General features: G+C 40.7%; 2 protein-coding genes across 3 annotated transcripts; both read left to right on the top strand.

The window, feature by feature from the left end:
- The first annotated feature begins 236 nt into the window (after positions 1–236).
- cluap1 (clusterin associated protein 1) lies at positions 237–5296 on the top strand. Of its 2 annotated transcripts, XM_061078186.1 has the most exons (13): positions 237–438; positions 691–840; positions 925–1036; positions 1380–1464; positions 1551–1730; positions 2005–2100; positions 2437–2520; positions 2645–2778; positions 2942–3083; positions 3628–3700; positions 3786–3896; positions 4096–4142; positions 4959–5296. In XM_061078186.1, exons 2-13 carry the CDS (start codon positions 819–821, stop codon positions 5136–5138), a joined length of 1266 nt encoding a protein of 421 aa, XP_060934169.1. In that variant the 5' UTR covers positions 237–438; positions 691–818; the 3' UTR covers positions 5139–5296. The 2 variants fall into 2 exon arrangements, with proteins under 2 accessions (XP_060934169.1, XP_060934170.1); XM_061078187.1 differs by having other exon boundaries at positions 237–840.
- A 1501-nt stretch (positions 5297–6797) lies between these two features.
- Positions 6798–11656, top strand: LOC133010720 (mediator of RNA polymerase II transcription subunit 26-like). The gene is made up of 3 exons (XM_061078340.1): positions 6798–7092; positions 8732–8806; positions 8922–11656. The coding sequence occupies exons 1-3, from the start codon at positions 7021–7023 to the stop codon at positions 10473–10475; spliced, it is 1701 nt and encodes a 566-aa protein (XP_060934323.1). The 5' UTR covers positions 6798–7020; the 3' UTR covers positions 10476–11656.
- The last annotated feature ends 348 nt before the right edge of the window (positions 11657–12004 follow it).

Below are 12004 nucleotides of genomic sequence, written 5' to 3'. Positions count from 1 at the left end.
TTTGTTATAAACGTCAGAGATGTAGTTATGACACTGCATAAATTATTATTTTTTTTTAGAAAATAACATAATTATTCATAAGTACACAGTGTCATATCTACATCTCTGACGTTTATAACAAACCAGACCGTTTCAAAATCGGTTGAAAATTGAGCAAGTTATGGTTATTTACCACTACCAACACAATGTTATGGGTGAGAGAGCCTCCCGCAACAAGATGGCCGCCATGTGGTGACGTTCGTCTCCGTTGGCCGGCAACGCGGCCGAGATATCTAGTGTTCATATCTGTGGGCCCGACGCCCCTGTTACCACGAAGACGAAGAAGAAAAAACGCGTCTGCTTTTCTTTGGCCGCGTTGAGCTTCCGTAGTACAAGAATGCGTTTCCATAGAAACCATCTACGGAGAAGGCGAAGCTAGCTCACAAATAGCTCGGGCGGGTACTTTCATCCTTATTGTGACAGTAAAACCTCTCGTTTTGTGTTGTAGCTGCTGATCAGAAGGTTCAGAAAGAGACAGCGGGCGCTAGCTTCGTCGTCTCACTTCCTGTTAGCAACCAGCTAGCTGTTAAGAGGAGAAATCCTTGAAGGCGTTAGCTTCACACAGCCGATCGATGCTAAAACACAGGATAACACAAGTTACCCAACTCTGTTATATCACATTAAGCTGCTTTTTTTCTTACAATCCAACAGGACTCTTCGCTTCGCGCTAAACCTTTTACACAATCCAGCCTCATCTGTGTGGGCTGTGTTGGTCAGAAGCTTCATCTGGGATAACATCTCTCATCCCCACTTCCCGAGTCCAGGTTCTGTTCCCCAGGATGTCCTTCAGAGAATTGAGAAGTAAGGGATGCTCGTCGTGATCTGAGATGTGTTGTTGTGTGTCTGTGTGATGTTGACACACTGGAGCTTCTCCTCGTTTGCCAGATTTCACGGAGATGATGAGGGCCTTGGGATATCCCAGGTTGATATCCGTGCAGAACTTCAGAACACCAAACTTCACCTTGGTGGCAGAGATATTGATATGGCTCATAAAGAGGTAAGACTGAGCTCCACACGGAAGTTGTGTTTCTCTCACCCACTGATCCATGCAATGTATATTCCCTCTGTGTTTTTATGTGTGTGTTCCTGTGAGGCATTTCCTCCATTATTAATTCCAACCAACATATGTTCATGTGATGAAATCTAAATCCTTTCAATAATCCATTATTTTGCCATCGGACATTTAGACATGTTTTGTGATACGATTCCTGCAGCCATGATAACACCAACTTTGAAAATACTGAATTTGCTATTGGTTATAATGGTTATATTGGGTATCTGTGATATATTTTGTTTTTTTGGTCTTTCCCAACCCCCCTCGCTCTTTCCTTTACACAAAGATACGAGCCTCACATGGATATTCCCACTGATGTGGATACAGAGTCAGACAGGGTGTTCTTCATTAAGGCCGTGGCCCAGTTCATGGTGAAGTCTATTTAATATACAGTTCATTGTAGCCATTAAAGGGTCTACCCTTCATCTGCCTAACGCAGCATCTCCCCTGTTTGCAGGCAACGAAGGCTCACATCAAACTCAACATGAAGCACCTCTACCAGGCGGATGGCTACGCTGTGAAAGAGTTGCTGAAGATCACCTCGGTGCTGTACAACGCTATGAAGACTAAGCAGAATGCCTTTGGAGAACTAGTTGAGGAGGATAACAACAAGTTCAAGTTTGACCTCGGCTCACGGGTGAAATGACAGTTTGTTTATCTTGTCTGAGTTTAAAGATCTGTCCGCTGTAAGGAGTCTGTGCAATTAGAATGTATTTTAATGTAACATATAAAGATGAAAACACAGCTCAAATTGGTTTTCAATACAATTTGTTTTTCTTAAAACCCATAGTATTAACTATCATGGTGCCATTCCTTTTGTTAATTTTCATCCCTTAACTTATGTTCTATCAAATCTTATGTAGAAGAGAAAACTGTAAGTTGCTGAATGCGTCTAACTGTCGTCACTGCAGATTTCTGATCTCAAAACAGCTCGACAGCTGGCATCTGAGGTCACTTCTAAAGGAGCATCTCTCTATGATTTACTGGGGAAAGAGGTGGAACTGCGGGTGAGGAAAAGCACACTGACGCACTCACTGTCCTTGAACCGGAGTCCACACTATCCTTGAGAATGAGAAAAGTTCACGTGGAAAGATAAAAAAATAACAGATGTCCCTTTAATGGGTCTTTTTTCATGCAGTAGCCACAGACTCTATATATTGTTCCGCCATCAATACTTAATACTATTTATACGTAATTACTCTGTTGATGTTGCTCTCTTTTCCTGCAGTGGACCAAGGTTGTGCTCTCTGATGATAACAGCTGTACAATGATGATGTCTGTTTACAAAAACGGTGTCAGTGATGCAGGAGATCAATCTGTGTTTGTTTTCATTGTCCTGACAGGAAATGAGAACTGCGGCCATTGCCAGACCTCTGGAGGTCAATGAGACCGAGAAGGCCCTGAGAGCTGCCATCAAGGAGGTTTTGGTTTGTACTTAATTATCCATTCAGCCTCTATACAATCTTAATTTTTTTTAAACTCACACGTGACCCGATTTTAGTCATGAAACAGGGCTTAATCCGCCTCTATGCCTCTGTGTTTATTTTCAAGGAAAGTGTGGAGAAGACCAAAGACATGCTGAGAAATGTTGGGTCGGACGTGACCTCTCTCGACGCCAAAATAGAGAAGAAGAAGCAGGAGCTGGAGAGGAATCGAAAAAGACTCCAGACGCTTCAGAGTGTCAGGTGAGTGATGACCAGACGGGTAGTGGAGAGGCCAAACGATGGGAATGTTTCCCCACTGCCTCATTCATTATATGTATTATTTTCATTCTTCAACTTACTTTCATTCTTCAGCAGCTTGTGCGTTTGCAAAATATATTTTTACGTTCCTCTCTCAATGTTTCAGACCAGCATTCATGGACGAATATGAGAAGATAGAGGAGGATCTGCAGAAGACGTACATCATCTATGTGGAGAAGTTCAGGAACCTCAGCTTTCTGGAGGCGCAGCTGGATGAGCACCACAGACTTGAGCAGGAGAGGTTTGAGGTGTGTGAGTATGTATGATATGAAGAACAGGGATTTGTTTGACAGATGGAATCACAGTGGATCCATTGGTACTTTATATCAAAAATGCTCAGCATGAGAGACATGTTTAAGTTTGCTATTATGGATTTAAAAATGTACAAAAATAGAAAATAAAGGGGGTGGTCAGTTAAAAGTTACTAGAAATTTAGAAAAAGTTAGAAATTATGTTACTTACCATCCGCTTTTGGTCATGAAGAGAGAGTAATTTATCCTTCATGTTTTGAACTAGCTTAAAATGTTTTTAAACTGCTGCATACATTCTGGGGAAATCCAATGAACAATATTTTCATGATTAAAGGAGCATGCTTTCTTCCTCTTCCTATCTGTCACTGGCAGGCCTGGGGTAATGAGATGTAATGAAACTATGCAGCTCACAAACATTGGCATTAAAGTTAAAATTCAGATATAAATGCAGTATATAGGAGAGACTGGAGACATTAAGGTGGAAAGATCTTGGATTCTGAATCTGACAGATGTAGGAATGTTTCTGTTGTCCCCCCGGCAGGAGGCTGAAAACAACATGAGGATGATGCAGCACAAACTGAGGGATGAGGAGAAAGATATGATGAGAAGCTCCCGTAAGTCAAACACACAATCTTAAAACAAAAAGTAACAACATCAATCTTTACATGATCACAACATTTGTTATTGTGTTTTCTCCAGTGAAAGATGAGGATTCGGACATGGACGTCCCAGAAGACGACGGCTCAGACAGTGACATAGAAGAGAGTCGACCCTCGAAGCCCCGGCCCACAAGAAACAGCATCATGGCAGGTACACAAAACAGACCTGGGAAAGCCACGTCTTTGTAATGGCCAGGAAACATTTGTAAAAACTGAAGTTGATTATGAACAAATTCATAATTTTCTTCTTTTATATGAGTTATGTCTGCGGTTCTGAAAAATAAATACTTGACCCATGAAAACTTTTCCTCCTTTCATGTATACTGAACATCACCTCTTTTTCACTGTAGGATCAGGAGCTCGTTTCATCGGGACCATGCAGGGTGAGAGCGACGAGGTTCGTACGTTGAAAACAAGACTGCTTTCTTTTTGTCATTTGTTAGTGTCATGTCAGCCATCTGTGATCAGTTTCATCTTGCTTTTGGTTTTCATCTTCCTCTGTTCAGTATCTTCACCTTTCTCTGTCACTTCTATTCTAAAAAGCCCTCGGCTGTTTCCAGAAAGCCAGTTCATTCTGCTAAAAAACAACGGAAACTAAAGGTTTGTGGAGGGCAAGGATTCAGTTCTCTCCTCCTGCATCTGTGTATTAATCCTATCTTAGTTATTAAAAGGAAAAATCCAACTCAAATCCTCTGACATTGTAGGCATTCTCCACACTGCCCGTATAGACCATCTTCTCCCTTGTGTAGTAATTGGCAGGAGTGTCCAGTGGTTGACACACAACGCTATTTTCTTCCTACATTTAATATAGGTAGCTGTAAGTGCATATTTTTCTCTTTTCCTCAATGCCTCTGTTGAAGTTCTGAAGATAAGTGCAAATGTTCACTGTGCTCAAGTGTTCAGGATGTACATTTGGATTTTAATTGGATTTTTCCTTTAAACCAGAAACATGGTTATGTTGTCCATGTAGTTGTAGACTGCAGATGTTGCATTCAGCCGTTAACTGTTAATTCAGTCCTGGACTCTGCATTCTCTCATCCAACCTGAAGACGTGACTCTGTGGTTAGATCCCCTGTCTGGTTAGCTGGGTTGAACTGATTTAGTGTTGACGGAAAATGTGAACATCCCCGGTGTAGCTCCGTGTTTTGAAATCGTTATCCTATTTGAATCATGCAATCTGATCTACTTGTGACCTTGTGACCTCCTGTTTCAGACCGAGGACAGTGAGATTGACGTGGATGAGGATGATGAAGACGACGAGGAGGGCGAGGAGGAAGAGGAAAGCAAGGATTTGGAGGACGACAGTTTGGAGGATCCAGGGTCCAAGGCTGCTCACACCTCCAGGGGGCCAGCGAAACCCCCTCTGTTGGAGGAGAGTGACAATGACTTCTGAATTATGAACACACTCATGATCCACCTTTTTCCACATTCCAGCTGAAATGAGAACATCTCATTTCCTCTCAGGAATATGTATTTAATATTATTTTCCATTGAGTTATTATTTTTCTATATTTGTGAAAACTGGTATGATTATTAAAATATCAACAATTCCATAGCTCTCATGTCTTTTCAAATGTATCATATCATATTTCAATATTGTGAAATTAAAGTTTATACTAAAGTTGTGATGAAAAATATGACCCTTTTTTAAATACTACATACCTGTGTATTTAGGGCCCGAGGACTGACAGGCACTGACAGACAGTGAGGCCCTATTGAAATTGTAAGGATTATTGAGCGCTTTAATTATTTATTTATTTTTTCAGGTGAATTAATTGGCTTTTTGAGGATTTTATATTTTAATTTATATTTGTTTTGACGATTTTAACAAAACACACTTTGATTGGCACAGGCTGAGTTTATGTGAAGCTTTGTATTATGTGTTTCTGTAACAAATCAGGATCTTCTTCTTCATTTGGTTTGTTGGCGGTTGGCATCCATCGTCCAGGGGAATTGCCGCTACCTACTGTTTAAATTATAAGATTTATTTTAAAACATTGAGACATTAAAGAAAGCTTTGATCTCTTGGATAAAATGTGACAAATATGACTGATCATATTCCACATCAAAGCTACATAGGGACATAATTAGGGATTAGAGAATTCTGGTTTAAAGTCACAGTGAGAGGTATATAAACACAAGTAAAACTTCATCATTTCAGTCACGTACACTTATTGTGAGGAACACTTCAGAGATTAAAACTTTGTTTTGAAAGATTTTAAATTCTTGTTTACATTTGTAGTTATATGACACATACATATTTTCTTTGTCACTAAGGAGCCTGCCAGGTATGTAGGGTTTGTACTTTTATGATTTCACTTTGTTTACATCACTGTGGGATACATATCAACATCTGGCACTGCTGATGGAATTAGCCTGTCTGCATTTACATCTGTATGAATGTTGCTTAATGATCATTGTCCCTTTTCAAATCAAGATTAAATCAAAAATTAAAATGTTACTATTACAAAGCATTTCCCCAAGAGGTGATAAAATGTTACTAGAGTCATAGAGCTGTTATAATTCAAGTTAAAACCAGTGGTAATCACAGGTGGTTTGAACTCTGCAGCTCTTTGAACATTTGCACTAGACTGTTATCTTTTTTACTACTGCATTATCCCACGTTTAGTGTATTCATATTTATATATTTATCTTGCTCATAGTGTATTCATCGTTCTTACGTCATACAATGCCTCTTAATACTGTTCATATTCCATATATTTCTTACTGTACTTCTTATTTATTTACATATTCCACTTTAAATATTGCACAATACTCTGCACTTTTACTGCCTTTTTTTTGCACTTCTGGTTAGATGCTAAACTGCATTTCGTTGTATAAGTACTTGTAATGTGCAATGACAATAAAGTTGAATCTAATCTAATAGAATCTAATTTATGTGGTTTTATATTTATCTGTTGACAGTTTTCTTCGGTCCAATATGGCGGCGACGTTGACGTAGCAGGAGCCGGTGGCCAATGCGGTGTCTACGCACTATATATATATCTGCGGAGGCTGAGGAGGAGGAGGCTAGTAGCCGAGGACGGTGGCCGATTCCCGGGGAGGATTTTCCGTCGTCGTCGCCTGAATATAAGCAGCACATGCCGGGGGCGAACAAGGACGAAGCGTGAAGCGTCATAGAACCATGATGCCGGCTCCTTCAGGAAGTAGTCCCCAGCCGCCGGGCCTGTGACGTGTCGGCCGGTTCCCCCGGGGAGGAGCGGACCCTCCGCGGTCTCCAGTCCGCCCTGACCGACCCGAGACCCCGCCAGGCGATGACAGCGGCTCCGGTCACTCCGCAGGGGATGAGAGACCGGCTGCTGCAGGCCCTCGACGGCCAGAGCAATGTGAGTATGAGCCGTGGTTCCTCCAGGGGGACAAAGGTGAACAATGAGCCGGCTTCAGGTCCCAGCAGGCGGGGGTGGGAGAGCACAGGGGCTCGGTGTGTGTTCGGTGACTTATTATCTGCTTGTTAATTAGCTGGTAAACATCTCGTGTTGGTGACCGACACATGAGCACAGGAGCCCGGCTAACACACCGCTGCTGGCCGGGGGCTTTATTCATGTTCCCTGGATCACACTGTGCCTCAGAACCACCAGTTAAACCGAGCTCCTTCTGTGGAAGTGTAGATCTGCAGGTGAGTGACAGAAATGTAGATTATTGTGGGATTCAGTCAGTTTAAAGATGTATATACAAAAATCCCCCCCATATACAGCTGGTGAATTACTATTGTTACAACACATAAGATTATACAATTAGACTAGATGTTAATATACAAACTCAGGGCTGGACGATATGGACAAATTAAATATCAGTCGATATTGATGATCATCGTGATAAATGTCACATGATTATTTTATATTTAGAGACATATTGTTGCTCCTGATTGAAGGTTGTGGTTTTAAAATCCTTTATTTGCAGTGAATGACAAACAGTTAATAAACAGTAAAACATTTTACTTATCTGAGGTAGATCAATGATGTGTTGCAACCCCTCACTTTGCAGAGTGCATAAGCATTATATTGATATGTATTGAATCTTTGCTATTTTAATTAATATCCATGAATTATCTTCCTGGGAAATCATGGAAAATGTCAAAATAATAAACCAACCCCAATCTCGCTATGTTATTGGGATAAAAATATTCCTGGATCAATCCCTTAATCCAGATCTGTGACAAAATAAAATGGGTTCTGCTTTGGCCCATTACCCCAGATTTTGTGGAAATTGTTCAGCAGTTCTTGTGTAATACTGCAGACAAAAATACTGGTCACAATATATTCAAGCAAAAACCAGTTTCCAAGCGATTGTTCAAAACCTATCGTATTAAAATTATCAATGTTCAACTCAAAAAACTGACAAATTCTTGCGATTTAGAAATCGGAGATATCCAATGTTTAACATTTTTGCATTAAACAATCACGAGAAATAGTTATCAATTCATTTATTTCAATTGACTTATAGATTGACTAATCTTTAGTACTCTAGTATAAACCCTTGGAGACAAACAACTGTCTCAGATTTTGTTTTCTAGGTAATTATAGTCACGTCAATTCATTGCCCAATGTTGTCTAATTTTTTGGGAAACCTATGAGATATCTCACACTTCACGATACTTCAGGACGCACACAATGCCTTATATTCATGCCTCTCATGATGTGCAACATTTATTTCAGTGGCCCATCACAGCCAGAGACATTTGCATGCAGTCTCAGTTTGTCATATTGAGCCTGAAACCAGTGCGAGTACTTCGTCTTCTCGACATACAGGTGCATGTCTGAAAGTCTATTCAAATGATGCCCCGACCTTTTAATAGCCCCTCTTCTTTCTGCAGAGCAAGCATATATTCCCGTATCATTCTGAATCACAAACTGTCACATCTGCACATAAATAGCTGCCTTTGAATTCTGTTTGTTGTAATTTGAAATAACACAATAATGTTTCTGGAATGTGATGCATAAACATGTGTTTTTATCTTTTCAGCAGATATGCAACATGGTGGTAGTTATGGAGGTTGTCTCTTTTTTGGAGAAAAATCCAATCACCAAAGAAGCACTGGAGGTAGGTGACATTTAGACCTTCAAAATATGAACATTCTAAATAAGATGCAGTTAAATCCCACTTCTCAAAAGACGAGTCATAGGCACTGTTTGACTCCAATCTCCTCTCCTTGAAGGAAACTCGTCTTGGCAAGCTCATCAACGATGTCCGGAAGAAAACCAAGAACGAGGACCTGGCAAAAAGAGCGAAGAAGCTGCTGCGGAACTGGCAGAAGCTAATTGAACCAGGGAAGGGTGAAGTGTTGTCCAAAGAACGCACTGGTGCATCATGGTCTTCCAATGGTGGTGCTCATCCCTGCATCTCAGCACCAGCTGCCACCACAACATCAGGTAAAACAGGCCCAGAGTTGAAGAATAGAACTGACTTCAACAACTGCTACTCCCCACGCTTGGAAAAACCAGGAAACAGGAAACGTAAGGGTGACCAGAAGGAGGGACAGATTTTACCAGCCAAGATATCCAAAATGACCCTTAATGATAAAATACAGAACTCCAAACAGCTGCCAGCCAATGGAATTGGAAGTAGCTCTGATTTTTTTACAGATTCTCCTACATGTCAGCCTATAGACAGGGAGATTTCTGAGCCTTTGGACAATGACAGGCTAAATAAAATCCCTGTCAATGCCGTAAAACCTCATCCAAGTTCCCTGGGATACAGCAAACCTCTTTGCACTTCTTTGTCACAAGCAGCAGTTCTGCAGCAGCAAGAGAGTAAGGAGCAAGCTGCCTCTGGGGGTCAGTCTCGACCTAAGAGCCCCCGCTGCTCCTTGCACAGTCCTCAAACTCCAAAGCAGGAAGCTGTTGTCAGAAAAACCACACAAGCACAGAGTGGGAGTCTTTCGAGTCCCACTGTGAAGTCTGGGTCTGTGGATACTTTTGTGCTGGGGCCTTCTCCTCAGCCTTTAAATGTTTGTGTTCAGGGTTTTCATAATGATAGTTTGAGGTCTGCTCAAGGCAGGCCTCCCGATACATCTCTCCACTACCCAACCAACTCCTCCTTCAATGACAGGGTCAGTTCTGAAGACGATAGTTCTTTAAGCAATACAGGGAAAAGGAAAAGACAGAAATACAAGCCTAAGGACAATGGACAGACTGTTGAAGACGGCACTAAACCAGTCAGGTTAAAAGATAGGCGACTGACGTTTGACCCCATGACAGGGCAGATCAAGTCCTCCTTCCATAAGGAACCTTGCCAGGAGAAAGAGGCTCAACTCGTGCAAAGACTTGAACCTCAGTGGCCAGAACAGCCGAAGCAGAATCCACCAGTTCCTTGCAGTCCCTTTCAGCAGACAGACTGGAAAGAGCTGTCGAGAAGCAATATCATCCAGTCGTACCTTAGCCAACAAAGCAACGTGCTTACATCGTCGGGCACCCACAATCCTGGTGCACATTTTCTCATGACAGAGTTCTTGAAAAAAGAGGAACACAGAAGCAAAGACATCAAGAACACACTCACGTTGGCACCAGAACAACCGGCCAAGGATTTACCAGGGGTTAGCAGAGCGATCAACAACGAAGACCTCAGCAAATTACATGCACAGCACTGGTCCGGGGTTAACGGCTGCTATGACACAAAGGGAACCTGGTACGACTGGACCGAGTGCATCTCCTTAGACCCACATGGCGATGCGAGCAGGTTGAACATACTGCCATACATCTGTCTGGATTAAAACCAGTGTCAGGAGTCTGACTTGAAAGCTGGCGTCAACATACAGGGTAGCGGCTAAGGGTGTGTGAAGGCACTTCTGTTGGAGTATGCTGCTGTTTTCTGCACTGTAGGTTCAAAATGGAATAAATATGCTGCCTGCTTGTGTTTGTTAGAGCACAGCGGTTGTAATCAGTGTTTTTATGAGTTTGTGAACATTATGTTTGGACAGCATGAAGAGATATGGATATGTATCATCTGCATTTAGTTGTTGGTTTTCTGTACAGATTGAGTGTCCAATTCCTGTCGTCGTTTGTATGGGAGAGGACCAGCACATCATACCGCAGAGGTGTATTCTGTTCATCCTGTTAGTCCTAATGCTTTGTGGATTGAGACCGAATGTTCTGCATTTATCACATTTATTTCATAGTGCTGTATTCTTCTTTTTCCATTTAAAGTTAAATTAAATTGTGATTGAAATAAATCTTAAAATAACTACCTTCATTTCCATGGGTATGAAAAAATGTCAAATATTTCATACACACCTTTTTATAGCCCCCCCATTGCATGAGTGTCTTATGAAACAGAAAGCATAAATCACAAATCAGTTTTTAGAAATGATTTGCTTTTTGGTCACGGTTAGATAAAGTGACATGAAACTGACGCTCTGACTGCAGAAAAGAAAACTGACAAAGAAATGTGGCTGTCATTTATAATATTGATTAACATTTATATACATGTTCAGATGATACTGAATCATGTTTATTGTTTATTTAGAATTTGGTCAGTGATGCAGCAATGACATTCCAGACTTTCCCTGCTGAAACACCAACCTACCTTACACAGGACATTTCTCAAATGACACGTTTTGATAATGTGAACTAATATTTTATACTTGCTTTTTCCCTTTACTGTATATTTAGCTTTTAAAATATGAATTGAAATAGCAACAGGAGCTTTTGCAGCTTGCTTGCATCTTTGTACTGTCAGGAATAATTTAAATATATATATTGAAATGCTGGATAAAGTACTTAGTATCATTCCTTTTTGATATTGTTTGCCTTATGGAGACATGTGTTTCCCTAAAGACAGAGCCTTAGTGAATGTACAGAAATTAGCTCTTTTGTGTTCATTTGAGTGCAGAAGAGAACATATTTGCTACTTTGTCCTTTTTAAATGGACGTGTTGATATCTGTTAATAAAAAATGAGGAACTGTGATTGCTTGTCTTCTATTTATCTTTCTTTAACTTCCCTTTTTTTTACTGGTTTATAAAATGTATTTGCCTTATTCTACTGACAGATGTGTTTCCATAGTGCAGGGTTATAACACAACGCTCTCAGCTGGATTTTGGTTAATTCACATTCACAAATTGTTTGATTCAACTTCTCTTGGAATGCAGTTACAGTTGATTTGATCAGTTAATTTAACAGAAAAATATAATTTTTCAAACCATAATTTTTTCTCTTTCCTTCACATTGTCCTCTTTCTCATAGATTAATTATTTAGAAAAAGTCATTCCTGTTTAGGGGACTGATATTTATGAGTGTGTGCT

This window comes from Limanda limanda, chromosome 9 (genome assembly GCF_963576545.1).
Source record: "Limanda limanda chromosome 9, fLimLim1.1, whole genome shotgun sequence".
In the NCBI taxonomy this organism is placed as follows: Eukaryota; Metazoa; Chordata; class Actinopteri; order Pleuronectiformes; family Pleuronectidae; genus Limanda; species Limanda limanda.
This window is presented reverse-complemented; position numbering and strand designations above follow the sequence as displayed.